This window comes from Chenopodium album, chromosome 24, assembly GCF_948465745.1.
Source record: "Chenopodium album chromosome 24, dcCheAlbu1.1, whole genome shotgun sequence".
Taxonomy (NCBI): Eukaryota; Viridiplantae; Streptophyta; class Magnoliopsida; order Caryophyllales; family Amaranthaceae; genus Chenopodium; species Chenopodium album.
Window position 1 is genome coordinate 23,781,849 of NC_137857.1, and position 21,391 is coordinate 23,803,239.

The 21,391-nt window shown below is 32.3% G+C and overlaps 1 protein-coding gene across 1 annotated transcript; it reads left to right on the forward strand.

Annotated features, from left to right (window-relative positions):
- Nucleotides 1-1,143: 1,143 nt before the first annotated feature.
- LOC145610671 (putative hydrolase C777.06c) lies at nucleotides 1,144-18,971 on the forward strand. Its single transcript, XM_081665973.1, has 9 exons — nucleotides 1,144-1,347; nucleotides 7,283-7,418; nucleotides 9,950-10,077; nucleotides 11,265-11,403; nucleotides 12,044-12,149; nucleotides 14,037-14,101; nucleotides 14,367-14,402; nucleotides 15,625-15,734; nucleotides 18,911-18,971. The coding sequence occupies exons 1-9, from the start codon at nucleotides 1,163-1,165 to the stop codon at nucleotides 18,969-18,971; spliced, it is 966 nt and encodes a 321-aa protein (XP_081522099.1). The 5' UTR covers nucleotides 1,144-1,162.
- Nucleotides 18,972-21,391: the final 2,420 nt, after the last annotated feature.

The following is a 21,391-nucleotide window of genomic DNA, read 5'->3' on the forward strand; positions in this document are numbered from 1 at the left end:
ATAATTTTTTTTTAAAAAAAATTACTCGTTAATATGGTGACAACGTAGGGATGTCAGTGGGGCTGGTTAAGTAGGAGATCCGCCCAAGTGGGGCGGAGATGGGTCTATGTTTCGCCGGTGGTGGGGTGGGGATGGGGATAAAAACCATACCCGTCATGAATGATGGAGCGGGGTGGATTGTAAGTTGTACCCGCCCCATCCCCGCCCCGCCCCGCCCGCCCCCCTTCATACCCGCCCCATCCCCACCTCAAACCCACATCTATATATCATACTTTGAACTACACTTATATTATATACCAAAATGTGTGTAACGTTAAGAAATGTTTTTTTTTTTATTATTATCCGTATTAACTATGTAGGATTGTGTATTTGAGAGACGGATATTAGGCGGGTCTTGGGTGGTGATTAGGCGGGTCTTTGGTGGTGATTAGGTGGGGATGGATATCCAAGTGAGGGGTGGGGACGGGAATGGTTTGGATTTGTATCCGCTGGGGTAGTGATGGGGATGAATATTTAACCCGCCGTGGGGATGAGGATGGGGATGGGGATGAAAATGTTTGGTGGGAATGGGGATGAGAAGGCCAACATCTGTCCCGCCCCACCCCATTGACATCCTTAGTGACACGTATATATAGTAGGCCCTATTGATAGATTTATGGATGGAATCTGTTAGTTGGAGGTGATTAGTGGAAAAAGCTAACTTTTGTTTTTTTATGTGGTGGTAAAATAAAACCTTTTTTTTTTTTTATGTAGGTGGTGAAAGCAAATAAGTCATTTTTTTGAGGTGGTAAAAATCAAAATTTCCTAAATAATATGAAAATTAGATTAATAAGAAAGATGTTAACAAGATATGATTTAATTTGAATTTTTCTCATCTGCTCTGAATATTTCTAAAATGATCTGATTTGATCGAATCATTTCCTGAAATAAGTTAATATCAACTTGAATAATGTGAATTGGACATAGATTAATACAAGACAAAGGGTACCAACTATTCCATATTATTTTAAAAAGACTCATACCTAGTGCTTACGCAAGTCTTTAAACAAATCCAGTACTTAATTGCTAAAGCAGGTGAAACCTAATAAATAATCAAATATTTTTCCTCTGTTTCCTTTCAACCATTCAAATTCAACCCAAAACTCTAAATTTAAAGAAAAAAATGGAAGAGCAAAATGTAGCAACAGATAGTAATGGTAGTAAGGGTGAGTCCGCGCTAATATTCTTGGGTACTGGATGCTCTTCTGCTATGCCGAGCGCGAGGTGCTTAATTAATCCGTCTGATCCTCCTTGCCCTGTTTGTTTTCCGTCCTTGAATATTCTACCTCAACACAATCCTAATTACAGGTTCATCATCATATATATTTTCTTATCTCTTTCATTTATAAGATTATATGTGTAATTGAATTTTGTACAGTTGGGTTTGTTTTGTTTGGTTGTTTAGAAGTCAACTTTGAGTCATGAAAGTTCTGTATCATGTAACTAGGTAGACTCTCCAAAAAAAAAAAAAAAAAATGTAAATATGTGGATTTGCTTAATCACAAATTCTTATATGTAGCCACATGGTGTGACCATTTCACAATGCGGCAATTAATTAGGTAATAGGAGTTACGGACTTACGGTAATGAACAACTAGGTTATTTTGACATATATATGTGGGTTACTTAAATGAAAAACAGGGTTACCCTCTTACATAAATGGAATCATTTTTTCAATTTTTTTTTAAAAAAAATAAGAGTTAATCAAATGAACAAATGGGATTACCTATTTCTAAATTAGTTGACATTACTCACATAATAAATTAGAGTTACTTAATTAATGGACAAAATAAGGTTACTCTTATAAATAAATAGAGTTACTCATATATATAAATAAGGATTTTTCTTATAAATTAATATGGTCACACCGGGTCAGGTCTAGGTCGGGTCACTTTCGGGTCGACTCATTTCGGGCCAGCTAACATTCGGGTCAGGTATGGGTCGGGTTGGGTTGATCGATTCAGGTTTCGGGTTAACTTCGGGTCAGGTATTGGGTCGAGTCCGGGTTGGGTCAATTTTCAGGTCGGGTATGTTCGGGTCGGGTCAATTTCAGGTCAAGTATATTCGGGTCATATTCGGTCAGGTCAAATCTAGTCGGGTCATGTTCAGGTTGCTTCATTTGTGGATCTAGCTCAAATCAATAATTTTATAGAGAGTATATTTCAGTTTATGAGCTTAGCTACGGTTGAAAATGAACAATTTTACTCCCTCCGTGTTTTTTTAAGTGACACAGTTTGACCAACACAGAGTTTTAGGAGATTTTATTAACTAATAAAATAAGATGTTAGTGGGGTAGGTTGGAGGAGTGAGAAATGATAAAGTAAAAGAATGTGAGAGAAAGTGGGGGCCATGAAAGGAGTGAAAAATGATAAAGTAAAAGATAGTGGGGTGAAGATATATTATTAAAATGTAAGGAATTTCTAAAAGAGCAAGTGTGTCACTTAAACAAACACGGCCGGAAATGGAAAGTGTGTCACTTAAAAAATCACGGAGGGAGTAGTTATTTTTCGCACAAGATATTTTCTGCTCAATAATAATGTAATTTCAGTTCGGGGCATTTCTGATATTGGGTCTATTCGGGTCAATATCGGGTCTGTTCGGGTCAATTTCGAGTATCGGGTCTGTTCGGGTCAAACACTTTGGGTGATCAATTTCGGGTCGGGTCAGTTCGGGTGTCGGGTCAACTCCATTTTCGGGTGTGGGTCGGATCGGGTTAATTTCGGGTTTCGGGTCAATGTGTTTGGGTCAATTTCGGGTCACGGGTCGGATCATTCGGGTCGGGTCAATGGGTCTGAGTCAGAATTGCCAGGTCTAAGCCACATACAAGACTTAGTGACCTACTTTTATTTAATTTGGTAAACAATTGAGATAGTCTTTCCGTGACTATATATATTTTTTTTTTAATTTAGGGAAATATTTATGTTAATTTGTAGCATTATAAATTGTGTGATGTCATTAATAATTTGAGCGGGAAATTTTTTATGACAAGTTGACGCATGAACAGTAATAATCATGTCGGTGGGAATTATTTTAGTTTTAGTTATAGACATGTTTACATGACATTGGCGTAAATAATTTGAAAGTTAACATTAGCACCACAGTGTTTCAGTGCCATTAATAGTGGAATAATATTGTAAATGGTACTCGCTTAATAGGTCTATTTGTGAACAACTAATTGCTAAAAAGTTAAATTAAAAAAAATACCTCTTAAATTTAAAATTTTTTGGTTAGTATTATCCTTTTTTTATTTTTTGGCGAGTGGGGCCCGTATGTTATGTTCTTATGAAAAAACATCCTCTTTCTTGTACTTCCTCTGTTTTTTTTTACTTGACCTGGTTCTTTTATCACGCTTGCCAATAAAATACTTCAACGGTCAATAACTTTAATTCTCCATAAGTAAAAAATTATAAAAGTTATATATTATGATAGTACTTATTGAGACGAATTCAAAAAGATTTACATGAATATATTTTTCCTTACATATTATTCACAAAAGATGGTTAAAGGAGGAGTGATGAATAGTATAAAAGCTAAAGTGGGTTAAGTAAAAAAGAATGGAGGAAGTATATATTAACTTACGCTCCCCTTCTTTGCAAAAACTCAAGCCAAAAACCCAAATCTTTGTGAAAACAAAATCTTTTTTCCTTATTTAATTGGTTATTATCACAAAGATTTTATTTTTTGGATTGATTCTTTGCAATAAGAGAAGGGATAGTCAATATAAATGAGGGTGAGGATGTTTTATTGGAGAGAAAATAACAAATTAAAAGGGCCCACTCGTCAGAATTAGTTGCCTAAATTGAAGAATGGTAGTGTTACTCAAACTTTTTATCTTTAAGGGGGTAGTTTTTTTGATAAAATTTTTCAGCGAGTAGTTATTCACAAATTGACCTGTTAAGCGAGTTGTTTCATACAATTTTTCCTATAATTTATGGTCAACAACGAGTCAATTATTTTGAGAAGGTGTTTCTTTCCATGATTAAATTTGCACTATATAGAATGGGCACAATATAGAATGGGCACAATAATTTGGTTGCGGGAAAATGAAGAGTGAGAAAGGTAAAAATACAAAATTGCCCATTTGATGTAAAAGTAAACTAAATAATAAGTGTTAAAAAGTGGGAACAATTATATTTTTTATTCTATAATAAAATTGGTACAATATTTGTTAAACTTCCTTAAAACTACAGTGGCCTACGCGTGTGATGCGCGCAAAGAGCAAGCTCTTGCAGAGAACTTGTATTGGCGTATATTTACACCTTTGGTTTTGGGTGGTAGACCTAGTAGTGTTAATACGTACTATTTGATTTATGTGTCTATGTGGTGGCTCTGTAGAAGTACAAAAAGTCAACAAAATATTTTATGACAATTAGTTTTTAAAACTCTCAAAAGTTTGATAGTGTTATTTCAATATAATAATTAAATAATATTAAAGTAATATGCATCCCTTCATAACTTAAGCGGTATTTGTTAGTTTATAACTCTTAATTGATTTGTATGTTCAATAATACTTAGTGTATTTTTCTTCAAATGAATTGTTTGTGAGCTAATAATATGTGAAATGCTCTTTGCAGCTAAAAACTTAATAATGTAAGCTCTTTAATGTTCTACGGCCATCTAATATTTAGATCTATATCTAATACTAAAGCAATAACCACTTAGTTATATTTTTTCTCGTAAATTCTCTCCATAATTAATTAATACCAGTTATTTTTTTATTATTATTTTTTTCTAATCATCGATTAGGGATTTTAAGTTCTTTATACCTTTTTTAGGGAGAGTTTTTTTATCTCTCTTTATAAATCTGCTCATAAAATCAATATTTAATATGAATCACATTCAAATTCCATAACGTTGTTTATGTGCCATCAAACAATGTACATTTCAGAAGCTAATAAACCTTGACAATAGTTGCAATTATAGGACGACACGATTGTAAATAAAAAGAACAACCACGAAGGAGTAAAAATAAACAATCTTTTGGTAGTAAATAGTCTCTTTATAGATACAATTTTTTTTCTTTATAAATAATAATAATAGCATACATATATATATATATCATTAGAATTTTTTATTAAAAAAAAGCATTACTTATAAGTTTTTTGTTAAAAAAATTTTGAATTAATTAAGGAAATTTTAGAAAATAACACCACAAAAAACACAAATTTTGATTATAACACCACCAAAAAAAAAGTTTGTATTACAACACCACAAAAAAAAAAACTCGTAAATTTGATTTCACCACCACTTAACGGATGCTTGGATGGAATCCGTTAATGGGGCCTTAATTTGACACGTGTCAATAGCCTATAGGTTTAAAAAATTAAATTAATAAAAAGAAAAAAAATTAAAAAAAAAGAAAAAAGAAAAAAGAAAATCCCTAACCCAGCTAGCTCCACCACTGGCGCCACCTTACCTCAGCCGCCGTCACCCATTTGACTCCACCAAAATCGGCGAAACCACCCACGCTGCCGTATTTTGCCTTCCCCCTCCCCGAAAACCACCCACGTCGCGAAAATTCTCACCCACACCAACCCAAAAACCACCAGCTTCAACAAAATCATCTCCCACACAACCCAAAAATCGTCCACGTCGCCGAAATCCTCTCCCACACCATCATCGTCGCCAAAATCCTCTCTCTTACCCAAAACCGTCGTCAAAACCCCAACCCACACCAACCAAAAACCGCCCTAACCCGAACCCTAACCCGTTTCCAAAAATCGAATTAAATCGGATTGGGGCTGAGGCTAAGCCGGGTACAACGTTTAAGGGTTAGGGTGGTGCGTCGTTCAGGTGGTCGGGGGTCGAGGGTGGTCGACTGGGGCGAACCAGCAGCGGCGGTGGGTAGGAGAAACCAACGCCGGTGGTGAGTACGGTGGCTGGGTGTGGATTTTAGGGTTTTTCATTTTTTTTTTTGTTTTTTTTTTCCTTTTTTTTTTAATCCAATATATATCTGAAATGTGTACTATGTGGGGCCCACTAATGGTTTTTTGGATGGCGTTAGAAAGTGGTGGTGAAATCAAATTTTTTTGGTTTTTTGGTGGTGTTATAATAAAAGTTTTTTTTTTGTGGTGTTATAATCAAAATTTTTGTTTTTTGTGGTGTTATTTTCTAAAATTTCCATTAATTAATGACATGTTAAATGAAAAAAAAACATTAAATATATTAATAAGGGTAAAAAAGTAAATACACATTTTTGTATAAGGGTAAAAAAGTAAATACACATTTTTGTATACATTTTTGAACATATTTTTAAGGGTGTAGTTGGAAGCACACTATTCCTAAGAATCATCTTCTACTTTTTATAAGGTAGGGATAAGGTAGGGAAACAAGTGGTTAACATATAAGGAACGAAGGAATACTGATGATGTTTATCAATTGAATATTCAAATGTTTTTTATTACATATTGGTCCTCAAAATAATATCATTTATTATTATGATTACTTTCGTTTGCATATATATTATGATAGTGACAAAATAAAAAATAGGATAAGTTTAGTGGAGTACACTACATAACATAAAGTTAGAAGAATGACAATTAAAATGGATTGGTTAATGGTAATACCTAAATCACAATGATTGTTGATTAAATGAGTTAGATGAGTAAAATGATGGAAATCTATTGATTAAAAGATTAAGGTTGTTGCATGTAATAGTCGTAATACCACAATGTCTGTGAATAATCACTGATACGTGATAACTAAATAACAAATAGGCTGCAATCCTATTACATAATATATACGCTATATATAAAAAATTATAGAGATCTTGTTAAAGATAGGTAACTACCTTAATGTATGTACTGTTTCGGCAAAAAATTGACTAACCGTGCCTTGAAGAGCTACTCATGAACCTCGGATTTGGGCCTTGAACAGACCTGCAAAATGAACCCCTAGCCCCTAGGGTGAACCCCGGGACGGAGCCTTCAACGCCTAAGTTAGATGCCAAAACAATGCATATTTTGAGAGTATTTTGGGGAGAGAGTGTGGAGGAGGATGATCATCTTACTGTAAGAGTGATCTTCCTTTAACCTTTGCCTTAAGTTGGGTATATATAGTAGTTCATATATGAGCAATATGGGCCCTATTTGTAAATTTGGCTTATTTGGCCATTTGGGGTCTTTTAGACTTTTTTATGCCTGCTGGGGTTATATAGGTATAACTGTTTTAGCACCCAAAAAATGTTTATTTAAAAAAAAAATACTAAAAAAAAAAAATTATACTTTTTTTATGTTGATGTACAGGTGCAACACATCTTTGCTCATTGATTATTGTCAAGCTAATGGTGAGCACAAGTATATCATAATCGATGTGGGTAAGACTTTCAGAGAACAAGTTCTTCGTTGGTTCACACACTACAAAATTCCTCAAGTCGACTCTGTGAGTTTATAGTCTTATATTTCTCTTGCTGAAAAATCAAAGCTGTCAAAATTTTGAAGGAACTTGTAGAATTAATTCTATCCTTATAATAAAATTTTGAAGTATTTTGCTATCCCATATTTTCCCCTTTGATGATAGTTATTTGTTTTAAATTAGAAAATTTTGACAATTACCATCTACAATTTTTGCTGTTTTAGCAATTATCACCTACAGTATTTGTTTACAAAAATTTTATCACCTACTATTTTTTAAAACATCAAAACTTCCCCACATAATTTACTCTCAACTCTAGTGTGACGTCATGTGGGCCCATTAACTACATTTTCCCTCCATTTTTTTCTTATTCACTCGATTTCTCATTCCCATGTACTCCTCTCAAAATTGGGGAAAAAACTTCAATTCGTGAAATAATTAACATGTATATCAGTATATGTAATTTAATTTGATGTTTTTCCCCACTTTTGAGAGCAGTACAATATAGGGGAATGAGAAATTGAGAGAGAAAGAAAGTAAGGGAGAGAAAGGTTTAATTAATGGGCCCCCACATGATGTCACATTTGAGTTGAGAGTTAGGTAGGTGGGAAGTTTTGATATTTTGAAAAATAGTACTCCCTGCGTCCTTTATTAACACTAACTTAGTCCCTGTGCCATGCACGGTAAGTCTAATCTTTGTTAAAAAAAAAAAAAAGATCTAACTAATAAAGTGATGCTTTAAATATTAATCAGTTTTATTACGGAGTATTACTTTTTTGTAAAATCTAACATTACTTTGTTTATTAGATGGTTACAAATGAGTTGGAATAATATTGTAGGTAAATGTGTATGGAAGAATTACAACATCAAATAAAAAGGAATATTTTTATCGTAAGGATTATATATAGGGATGTCAGTGGGGCGAGTCAAGTAGGAGACCCGCCCCATCCCCGCCCCAGTGGGGCGGGGATGGGTCTCGGTTTGGCGGGTGGTGGGGCGGGGATGGGGATAAAAACCATACCCGCCATGGGTGATGGGGCGGGGGTGGATTTTAAGTTGTACCAGCCCCATCCCCGCCCCACCCCACCCCACCCCACCCGCCCCACTTCATACCCACCTTATCCCCACCTCATACTAATGTCTATATATCTTTTAAAGAAAAATTACATACTTTTATACTATTTATAAAATAATTATGTAAAATACAATATTAATTATAATACTTTGTACGACACTTATATTATAATACAAAAATGTATGTAGAATGTTTTATTTTATAATTCGTATTAATGATGTAGGATTGTGTATTTGAGATACGGAGATTAGGTTGATCTTGGGTGGGGAATAGGCGGGTCTTTTTGGTGGGAATTAGGTGGGGATGGATATCCAAGTGGGGGGTGGGGCGGGGATAGTTTTGGAGTTGTACTCGGTGGGGCGGGGATGGGGATGAAAGTTGGACCCTCCACGGGGATGGGGATGAAAATATTAGGTGGGGATGGGGATGGGAAGGCCAACATCCGCCCCGCCCCGCCCCATTGACATCCCTAATTATATAAAAAGATTTGAAATGATATTATTATAGTTGTATCAAATATTTTTTATAAAAAATAAAGAATAATTGTTAAAAAGAGAAGGTGAGTTTTGGAGGGAAAAAACAACACCAGGATGTGACATGTGTCACTCTCGGAGTCTGTTTTAGTATTAAGTTATTGATTCCTAATATTCTTTTTGGGTATTTCAAAATTACATTCATACATTCATTTTTTAGTAAGTAAATTTTTACCAAGTATCCAAAATTATCCCTATTTTTCTGTTTTGTAATTAATGCTTTCCCTATTTTCTTATTCTCATTCTTATTCTTATATATTAATGTCTTTAAATTCATGTGCATTACTTTAGATGAATATGATTGGTCTTTTTATTTTTTCACCAAAAACTGTTATTGGTCCTTTTTCTATTCAAAAGATTGATGACATGTGCATCATTAAATATTATCAATTTTTGTTTTATTCAAAGACATCAATATAATTAATGTATTGTAATTTTCATTGAAATTTTTTTTTGTTCTTTGTTTTATTTCAAGTTCCTTAATTCCCGTGTAATTTCAGAAATAGGTATGTGAAAAAGGGACGGAGGGAGTAGGTGGTAAAATTCCAAAAAAAAATAATGTAAGTGGTAATTGCTAAAACAGCAACAAGTGTAGGTGATAATTGTCAAAATATTCTTTAAATTATGATTTATTTGACTATGCTATTGGGTATTCAAGCGCACAGTGAGTTGATTTCCTTCAATTTTTGATAATTTAGTTCTATTGTCTTAAGCACTTGGCAATGGCAAACATAACTGCAGTTCTACTGTCTTAAGCATAGCGAGTTGTTCTTTCAATCCTCAATAATGCAGTTCTACTGTCTTAAGCACTTGGAAATGGCAAACATAACTGCAGTTCTACTATCTTAATAAGCATAGGGAGTTGTTCTTTCAATCCTCGATAATGCAATTCTACTATCTTAAGCACTTGGCAGTGGCAAACATTTAAGGTTTATCTGAAAAAACTGCAGGTTATATTGACACACGAACATGCTGATGCAGTCCATGGGCTCGATGACTTGTATTGTATGAGGCAATCTATCCGCAATAATGATGTTAGGACTATTCCAATTTATGCCACTCAAGAATGTGTTGATAGGTATGTATGTTACTTGTCTAACTTGGGATTGAGTAGTTATTTTGCACCTTTGATGCCTTGTGCCATTGTTATTTCTTGCCTATTTTAAAGAAATGCCCAATTTGTGAATTCTCGGTACTTTACTGGTGTATTATGTGTCTAGCTTTAATGACTGCGTTTAACATGTGATCAACTGTAATGTTGTATTCAGTATTAGTAGTAGTTAGCTAGCTTAGTGAGCAGCTTTGGCATTGTAGATTAGTCGTGCACGGCCTTACTAAATATTTTGTAAAGCAATGTTATATTTTCAGTTGTGGCCTTGCAATATAGTCTGTCATCACTTCTGGTATTGCCATGTAGCCTACTGAAACTGTAGTGGTTTTTTTTAGTTACTTTTCAATTTCTTAAAAAGTAGACTGATAGAGTCGCATACCTAATGAGTTTAAACATGATTAACACATATTTTCACTTTCTATTTGAACATCCACACTAGCTCACCCTTGTAAATATCACAACTCGGCTTTTAGTAGTGCTTTACTATGCTTTGTTATTGTCTATATTCTTTTTATTCAGGATGATATTGCGCATGGTGCGTCACATTTCATTGGACTTAACTTCTTAATCATGTTTACAATCACCTTTCTCTCTGCCAAGTCAACTTAGAAATTGCTCAACACCCTATCTTCCCTTCTGTGATGGCAATCTCTCTATGTCTGAGCAATTTATGCTTGTGATAAAACAGGAAAGCAACTGAATTAGAAGCCCATGCCAACTCAATCATACATCTATGCTGTTAAATTAGTGGTTAAGTAGTAGTCAAAAGTCCAATTAATGCTTGTTTTAGCTACATAGTTGTTATCTTATGTAACCTAAGTGAATACAGAGGTTCTAACAAGACTAAGGATTAATGTAATTTATTAATGCAAAAATAACTAACTTAAAAGAAAATGCACAATGATTGATGTGAAATAAGGTAATCTCGAAGACTCGAACCATTGAAATTTTAATTCTTTAAGTGAGAAGTTTTCCAGGTTATGTTCATATTTTGTTTATTTCAAAAAGCAAGCGACATAATCATACTTCTGTGGGATTCATGGTTGTTGTGATCATTTATATCCTTTTGTGTCAGTCTATTAAGTTTCATGTAGCAATTAGCAAATGTGTAAGATTATGACTATCTGCTTCTTCCATTTATTTGTTTATTATAGTGTTGTGCTTAGGTTTCCTCACCTGTTCAAGAAGCGGAACATAGCAGCAAAAGAAGTGACATTGCTAGATTGGAGACTAATTGAAAATAATGTTGAAAAGTCATTTAATGCTTCTGGACTGCAATTTTATCCTTTACCAGTAAGTTGCTCTACTTTTATTGCTTTGAAAGATTGTGTTTTCAATCTTTAATTTTGTTACTCCCTCCGTGTTTTTTAAGTGTTACTGTTTGACTGGCACATAGTTTTAGGAAATTTAATTGACTTAAATAAAACAAGAGGTAAGTGGGTTAGTTAGAGTATTAAAAAATTGTAAAAGAAAGATAGTGGGTTAACAGTTTATTGAAAAGTAATGAATGTGAGAGGAAAAATATAATAAAAAAGTAGTAGTGGATTTGGGTGGGGATCATGAGAGGAGAGCGATATAATATTTTATTGTAGCTTTTTGCCAAAAAAGGAAGTGTAACACTTAAAAAAACATGGAGGGAGTACTTGTATATTTCTTCAAGTTCACTACATATCTCAGACGATAAACATGTAATGATCGAATATTGGAATTTGGAGGAAAGGGAGAGAAATGACAACAAGAGAGACATATTTCCTGGTTTAATAATAGCATGAAGAAAACTAAGGTACAAAAAGAGATTAGTCGAGGTCAATTTTGTTAGTTCACTTAACAAATAACAACACAAGTCCCTCCGTTTCCCTCCGTTTTCCTTTGTTCTTCCTTTTCTCTGTGGCCTTATCAATTTATCATCTATGACAAAAATAATCTATAACAGGTAATGCATGGTGAAGACTATGTTGCTCTGGGATTTATGTTTGGTAACAAATGTAAAGTGGCTTATATCTCAGATGTTTCTCGCTTTCCTTTAAACACTGAAGATGGTAAGCATTCTTAAATAAACTTTAGGTCTATATCTTGCTATTATCTTTTGTTCATAAATCTTGGTTTGGGTGAGAATGAATTTCTTTAGGTGTTTGGTTTGAGTAATTTAGGTATAAGGTAAGAGTTTTGAAGGTGTAACTTATACCTAGCTTGTGTTTGTTTAAGAACATTTCAGCTTTTATGGGGTTAAACTTCAAAAATGAGATAAGTTGGTATAGCTCATTCTATACATTTAGATATCAATTAAAAAATAAAAATCATAAAAATTGAATTATAATCTGTGAATAATCCAATTGCTTTCTACTCCGTAACAGTTATATACAGTATACAAGATAACTCTAAGACCCTAATTTAGCTATATACAAGGAAACTAAATATCTTCAAGACTCAACTAGGAAACCGAAATTTAAAGAAATTGTACATATAAATGAATATATCTTAATTTCTTAACAGTTTATTCCTGATTTAAACCAAACACATGGTATTAACAAGTTCCAACTCCATCAATTAATCAACAACTACGTAAAATGTACTAAAAGATACATCAACAATGACACGTGTCAACTTCTGGTGTGTCCTTAGTATATTTTTTAAAATATATTAATTTTTAAATTTTATTTAAGGAACTTAATTTTTAATAAATAATCATTTTTTCAACTAAATGAGCAATAATTTTTACTTCCTCCGTGTTTTTTTAAGTGTTACACTTCCCATTTTCGGCCGTGTTTTTTTTAGTGTTACACTTCCTTTTTTGGCAAAAAGCTACATCAAAATATTATATCTCTCTCCTCTCATGATCCCCGCCCAAATCCACTACTGCTTTTTTATTATATCATTCCTCTCACATTCATTACTTTTCAATAAACTATGAACCTCACTATCTTTCTTTTACAATTTTTTAATACTCCACCTACCCAACTTACCTCTTATTTTATTTAAGTCAATTAAATTGCCTAAAACAATGTGCTGGTCAAACAGTAACACTTAAAAAAAATACGGAGGGAGTACCATTTTTATGTTGATACACAATTTATTATAGAATAACAAGGAAATATATACTACCTCCGATTATTTTTAGTTGGAACTTTGGAATATTTTATATCTCTCAAATAATACCCCAAAGTTTCAACTAAAAAAAAATCGGAGATAGTAATCTTTTTGAAGAAGATGTAATGTTGGTGGAATTTTTTTAAGAATATGAATAATTTTATCAAATAATCCATGACAATTAAATTTTGTTGAAAATATTTAACAATTTTTGTATTTTATGCTATAAAAAAACTAATTTGTCAAAAGAAAATATTAGGTAATTAAAATAAACGTGCATGACATGGGACCTAACCTAGTATCATACAACAAAACAAGTTCCAACTCCATACCATACACCTTAATCTCATTATTCTTGATTACAAACTCATACATGTGAACAAAACAACCCTAATGATACTGGTACATATGAATTTATTTAAGCATAGACCAAATTTATAGTGTTGGACTTATAGCCTGTTCATATTTACTTAATTTCAGTTTAATTCAGTTCGCTCCAATCAATTTAGTTCAGTTGCAATCAGTTCAGTTCCAATCAGTTTAGTTCAGCTCCAATTAGTTCGGTTCAGTAAATGTTAACAAGCCCTAAAATATATGTTTTCCACAGCATAACCTCCTCACTAGGTGCGATGGGAGGTTGGTCACTGAAATTAATAAGAAATTCCTCTTAAATAAATCAATCAATTTTAAGGTGTAAATGTTACTGTACGTAAGTAGGTAATTGCAACTTTAATTAGTTTTAAGTTTTTGTATGTATAAGAATTGCGATTACCTTTTTTAATTATCTATTCAACTACAAATTTCATTAGTGATAATGTCATAAAAGTATTACTTTCCAGCTATCTCTAAGGGCAGAGGAGTAGAGCTAGACCTTCTTATCTTGGATACAAATTGCATTTATTTGGTAAGTTACACTCGGTTTGTTTGTTACGTACCCTAGAATAATTTTACCCTCTTTTAGGAAAAAAAAAATAGTAATATTGACTTCAAAATTTTGAACAAATGAACTCCAAACTCTGGATTATTTAAAAATAATCCAAATTTGGGATTATTTATAGCGAACTCGTAAAAGTTAGAATTATTTTTACCAATTTTTTCGTTTTTAATTTTTAATTTGCACTGTCGTGAAATAATTATAACTGATATATATTTTGCTATTATTTATTCAGAATGGACTTCGTAATACACACTTTTGTTTCCCTGAGGTAAGGTTTGTGTGCTCCAAATTGTTCTATAGTTTATAGTTAAAAATTTTGGTTGTGTGGGCTATCAATAACTTAATACTAAAACAGCTAGACACCGGAAGTGACACGTGTCAATTCCTAGTGATATTTTTTCTCTCCAAAACTCCCATTCTCTTTTTCACTTTTTTTTTTTAAAAAAAAAACATTTCATTCTATAATAATATAATTCCAAATATTTTATGTTATCTTTATGACAACTTTTGTTTTTTTGTTAATATTTGATTTTGATTCTATAATAATATCATTCCAAATACTTTGTATTGTCTTTATAACAAATATATTCTTTTAGCTATACACAATTTCCTAAATAATTATTCCAAATCCTTTTTAATTGTCTTTTAAATGGAGTATTATTAAAATTTTTCAATAAAAGTAATAATAAATTGATTCATACGAAGTATAATAGATGTTAAAGAAATTACTATTAAAAAATACTTCCTTTTTTCAATTTCAATATTACTATATATTCAAATGAATTATAATTTTGTTTCCTAAATGTTACTACTACATAATAAGGACTTATAGAATATAGTATACTATAAATAAATGTTGTGTTTGACAATTATTTCACATATTGAATTCTTGGAAAAGGTAAAATTTCAATTAATTATATTCTATTGTTTGATTAATTTTGTATTTTTATTAAAAATTCATTTATAAATAACTATTTACTAATATGGCCACTAGACTTGATCAAACCAAGTCCCTCACAAAAAAAATCTCAGGTTTAGCCCAAAAAAACCCATTTTTGTTTAATTTTTTGTTTGCCTATTAATATAGATTATGAAATTATAATTTCTATATTTGTTGTGTATGTTTTATCAAATTTTATTTGTTGGACATTCTTAAAAAAATTAGACTTATCGTGCATATCACAGGCCTTAAGCTAGTATACACTAATAAAGTGTCAAATGAAACCTCTCTTAAATATTTTTTTGGGTTTTATAGGATGCATAGATTTTTAGCTACAACTTCATTTTTCTAGAGCCGTTGTAGTGGTTTAGGAATCAAACCCTATTTGCAACCGCCTTCTTTTGTTAATTTTGATTAATTTACAGTTTTCTTACATGCACTCATTTTTATCATCAGATCAAATTGTTAGGCTATATCACTTCCCATGTGCACGTATTCGTTTATGTGATGATTTGTTAGTTAAAAATTGTTGAATTTGTCTATCACTTAGACACTTGATGCAGTGAAGAGAATTTCTCCAAAGCGTGCATTGTTAATCGGAATGAACCACGCATATGATCATGATGAGGTCAACGAATATCTCTTGGAATGGTCGGAAAGGTAAAATTTATTTAATCCATTTGTTGATTCTAACCTGAATTTGTAAATAGTGCTTGGTCAAGTGATATAGATTATTCCATGAACTTGTGAGATTATCCCCACTAAAATTAACTTAAAGGTATAATTCCCTAACCCATATTTTTCTCATTAATAAGAAGTTAACTGCTAATCCAAACTGGGTTGACCAATGATAGACACATTTTCCTTAACTACCCAAAATATAATATTTTTTTTTTTATAGTTCTATTTGGAATAAGGTCACAATTTATTTTATTTCTTTTACAAAATTGTTTTTTTCATCTACAAAATTTAAATGTTGAGTACCAAATTCTACTTTCACATTCAATATAATAATTAAAAAAAAAACACTTCAACATGTTATTTCACTATATTATTCTTGTTCCTTTTTTTTCCTAGCTCAGTTACTATTCAGTAGGTCATACTACATAAACCGACATTAATCAAATTACAAGAAATTAGTGGGGAGACGAGATACAATCTAGGCCCCACCCCTCTACCTATAGCGAATTCGATCCTGTTAAAGATGTGAGCAGTTGCACGAGCACTAATATCCTGAGTCTTTGCGAAAGCCTGAATCCTCTTCAGCAACACAACTTCATCCTTTTCTAAGTCCCCCAAAAGGAGAAAGGAAGAACCCATAGCCAATAGCCTTGCAATGCGTGCCATACTTGTCCCGCTTCCGTCGAGTCGCAACCGACACAACACAACCAGGAATGAAGTCAGACAATCCTAATTGCGTCAATCGAGAAGACCCCGTCAAGTTAACACATACATCAAGGCCTCTGTCCTAGGAATAATGCAACACATTTGCTGGTCGAAGAGCCCCGTCGTTTTCTCCCGTTAACCCAACGTTAACCTTCTTTCTCGCAGAATTCCCAGAGCGAAAACAAATATCAACAAGGGTATCATGAACAACATTGTGCTGATGTTTAATACCCACCATTCCAGCACATGACACTGCATGATCCCCAAAAATATCCCCGTCGAAAACCCTTGAGCAAGCGGAACACGGTGCCGAAACGGAGAATAATGGAATGCCAATCTATAGCAAAGAACAAAATGGTACCATTTATAGTCTGAGCCAACCCCGATATTTGGACGGCTCGCAACTAGGCCGAAGTGTGATCCCTCTGTTGCGACTTCCATAAGGCAACCTGACACGGAGATAAGGAGAAAGTGGATATTGCAGAAGCAGTAACCTTCGTGAAATATATATCTGCCAATTTCTTCATGAGTTTGGGGGCAGCGATCTCACTAGGGCATAAGGTCAGTCTCCACAATTCTATTAAAAAAACTTAGAGCATCATCGAAGGCTGGTCCTGAACCAACAATACCAGAATCACGAAGAAGGGTAGCCTGAAGACCAGTAAACAGCAAACGCGACGCAAGGAAAGCATAGTGTCGAACATCACCCGCTGAATAAACACCCAGTCCACTATAAGCAAAGGGCAAGGTGGCAAGTTGCCATTGCCAATCACCAAAACCAGGCTCGAAGCAGTCACAATGCGCTCTAAAGATGCCCGAAGGGCCACATCAAAAGAAATTTGGGCCGCTTCAAAAAGACGAGGGGGACAAGTGCGCATAGTAAAGTAGAGTTTGGAAACCCCAGTACACGCACGAAGAAGTAACAACTCACATTGGGGATCATGGAGCTTAGCAACAACATCCATTATTAGCACAATAGTCTTCCTTACTCTCTTCAAAACAAGCTCACCACAGGAGTCCGCACTGACAGGTTCACCAAGCAACTTAACACCATGCACAAGTCGAGCAATATTCGGAGGAAAGACACCTACGAGACGGCTAAGAGGGTCCTCCGAGGGCCAGCAAAACTTTAGTTTTCTCAACATTGACATGAAGGCCGAGACGAGGTCCCTCCGCCAAGATCAAATCCATAACCTTTCCTGCCACCAAGGTGTCACCAATATATTATTACTACTACTACTACTACTACTACTACTACTACTATACTACTACTACTATTACTATTACTATTACTATTACTATTATTACTATTACTATTAGTAGTATTATTATTATTACTATTATTACTATTACTACTATTACTATAACTACTATTACTACTATTATTACTATTACTATTACTATTACTACTATTATTTCTATTACTATTACTATTACTATTACTATTACTACTATTACTATTACTACTATTATTACTATTACTATTACTACTACTATTACTACTAGTACTAGTACTATTACTATTACTATTACTACTACTATTACTACTACTAGTACTATTACTACTATTACTACTAGTACTATTACTACTATTATACTATTACTATTAGTACTACTATTACTACTATTATACTATTACTATTAGTACTACTATTACTACTACTATTATTATTATTATTATTACTATTATTACTACTATTACTATTACTATTATTTTTATTAATTATTATTATTATTATTATTATTATTATTATTATATACAAATGTACCAATATTAAATTATCACGTGTGATTTTGTTAGAATTATTTCAATGTCTATTATTCAAATATCAATTTTTCATAATTTATCAAAAATGTAATTATAGATACAAGTTTAATTGTTCAAATGTATATGTTGGAGACTGCGCAAAATAAAAATGTGTAGAATTAATAAAAACAAAGAGTGTATCTTTAAAATTGAAATAGTTTCATATTTATATTATTAATAAATTACCTTTAACGACATGTTTTTAGTATAGATTTACTATTTTTTTAAATGTTATTATGCATAATTTGTTTTTTTTTTTGTAATACCAATGTATTTTAATTAATTAGTATAACAAAAGTGTTGAATATATCACTTTTAATAACTCAAAAAATTAGGATAATTATGCTCATGTGATAAATAAATTATTACTCCCTCAATTCTTTTTTTTTCTTCCTACATACTTAGATTTTATTTTGTCGATTTCACAAAAGGGTATCAAATGAGAGACTCAGGGACTTCTGCACATGTTTTGGCTCCATAAGAATGAAGTAAATTTGATGCAAATAAATAAATAACTGCAAATTTCCCCATACTTGTTTAATAGCACTTTAATATGCTCAGAATGGTTGAGATATTATACTTATATTTGTTTTGGTTTAAGTCAAAAAGTGTTAAACAAGTTTATACTTTTCTTTGATTTTAGGGAAAGGATACCAGTCCAGTTGGCTCATGATGGACTAAGAATTCCAATGGAGCTATGTTAAGGTAATTAAGAAGATCCTATGACCTAATTTGCAAAAAATGGTGGGAGTGACTTAAGCATAAAATTAGACTACCTATGTCAATAAAACAAATGTATGTACTAAAAACATGTACCATAACATCTTTAGAGATCTAAAACATGTTATACACCCTTATCGAACCCCAACTATACACATATATGATATGTAACACAGGATGTTTGTACAGTGGTCCATTTTAAATGGACTACCACTATACTTTAATCTCATTGGTTGATTTTATATTTTTTTTGCTTAAGCATGGTCAAACCTTAAATTAAGCATTTTCCTTTTTTAATTCTTTTTTTTATTTTCCAAAATATTTTTTGATTTTCCAAAATTTAATTACTTTATTTCCAACAATTAATTTATAATTTTTGAAATTTATTTATTAAATTCAGTTTTTAATTAAATCAAAAAACAAGATTAAATTTAAAAAACAAAAATAAAAAAAATTTCATCAAAGTTCTTCGTAGTTCATCGACATTCTTCACCGTCTTTCAAATTTTTGCAACAATCGACAAATTTCTCCACGAAATTAAGAATTACAGTCGTGCATCGATGAAGAAACCGTTACTGAAGATCTGCATTCGTGCGTGGATGGAGAAAATGAGATACGATCTACAATACCGATTCATAGCGGCGTTAATTGTAAAAAAAATGTACAATATAAATCAGCGGATGCAAAAAAACATCGAATTTATGTATTCGATCAAAAAAAATTTTGATTTATTTCGGTAATCTAAGTTATTCAAGAAAACCAGTTAAGAAACGGTCTCTATTTTTCGAAACGCTGTTTGATCCAAAAAATTTCAAGATCGAATTACAAATCGTGTTTGCGTATTAGGAATTCACTTACGTACAAATTACACATTACCTATTATGGACATCTTAAATATTAAATGGTTATGCCCCTACGTTATGTTGGACATTAGTATTTAATTTAAATTAATGTGCGACCAATAGAAAATAACTTTACCAATACATGTACAAAATTTAAATTCAATCTCTTGTCAAAATAAAAAATTAAGAAAAAAATAAATTCAATGGCCTCAATATCTTTTAGGATATCTTTTAACATTAGAAATATTATTTAAAAATATTTCAATCACCAATTATAAAAAGGGTAGTTTCCTAATTTCTTATCTTAATATTAATGTATAAAAGATTTTAAAAATGTTATAATTTTCAAATTTGAAAAGATTATATTCTAATATTTTCAGAATATTTTACGCTGCACATCTCCATCGTTCTACACGGAAATCTCCCTGCAAATTTTGCGGCTGCCGAATATTGTGTTTGAACACCAACCATGGTTAAAAAGAAAGCGGATGTAAGTGTACTTAAATCGGATTTATTTATATGTATTTGTACTGTAATTTAATTATTAAATTGTGTAATTTTTATTTGATTCAATCATATATATATAGGGTTTATGTATTGAAATTATTCAAAAACAAAATAATTGCATAAATAATCTAGGGTTTATGTTCTCGATAAAGACTTGTAATTTACTGAATCATGAGTAACATCAACACCAAAATTTAATTGCTTTTTCCTTGTACAAAGATAAGGAAATGATAAAAGACATTCACAGCAAAGTGTCAAACATCGAGGTGTCATTGGATGCACTACTTACCAAAGTTGCTAGTATAAAAAGTTTATCTAATAATACGTCCAAGGTTCCAGAATCAATTGGTACGACCAATCAAAATCAACAACTCGTAAATCGCTCTAAATCTCCTTTCCTAAACCCAAATGGTGAGTTGATTGTTAGTACACGTGTCTCAACCACTAAGCGAACGCTAGGTGTGGACAACACTCTAGATGTGGATAACACTCTAGAAGTGGTGGAAAAAACTGACTTTGAAAAAGAAGAACAAGTTAATTGCTTCAATATTGATTCATTCAGCATTCGTAATATCCGTTTTAATGAGCCTCAATTTCCGCCGGGTCTTGAAACACTTAAGGACCTTATTGAGAAGGAGGAAACAGTGAAGGACACGAAAGCAAAAGAGAAGGCGAAAAGCCTTGACATCAAATTGAAAACTCCAAAGGAAAAATTAACAGCAAATATTGGTAATTACAAATCAAATGACATGCTTTCCTCAGATTCAAATTCAGAGAAGAGGCCGCATAGGAGGCCAAGGACTAGAGCGATAAATCAAGTAATCGATGACTCTGTGATTGTAGAAAAGGTAATAAACCATTAATATATTTGTCATTACATAAATATGTGGTAAATATTCATTAATATTTTGGTCATTATATTTGATAAAGGCTTCACCGTCCTCAAAGCCAGAAAAAGGAAATAAGGGCAAATTTATGAGTGACATTTATGGCAATCATTTGATCTCTTTTTGGATGAATTTCATTTCATTTTATTACTCTTTTCTTTAGTTTTC

Bases quoted from the DNA above. Each gene is read 5' to 3' on its own strand.
- LOC145610671 (XM_081665973.1), top strand. From the start codon at position 1,163: ATGGAAGAGCAAAATGTAGCAACAGATAGTAATGGTAGTAAGGGTGAG. The intron at 7,419-9,949 runs GTGAGTTTATAG...AAAAAACTGCAG, and splicing joins AAATTCCTCAAGTCGACTCT to GTTATATTGACACACGAACA. The intron at 14,403-15,624 runs GTAAGGTTTGTG...TCTATCACTTAG, and splicing joins CACACTTTTGTTTCCCTGAG to ACACTTGATGCAGTGAAGAG.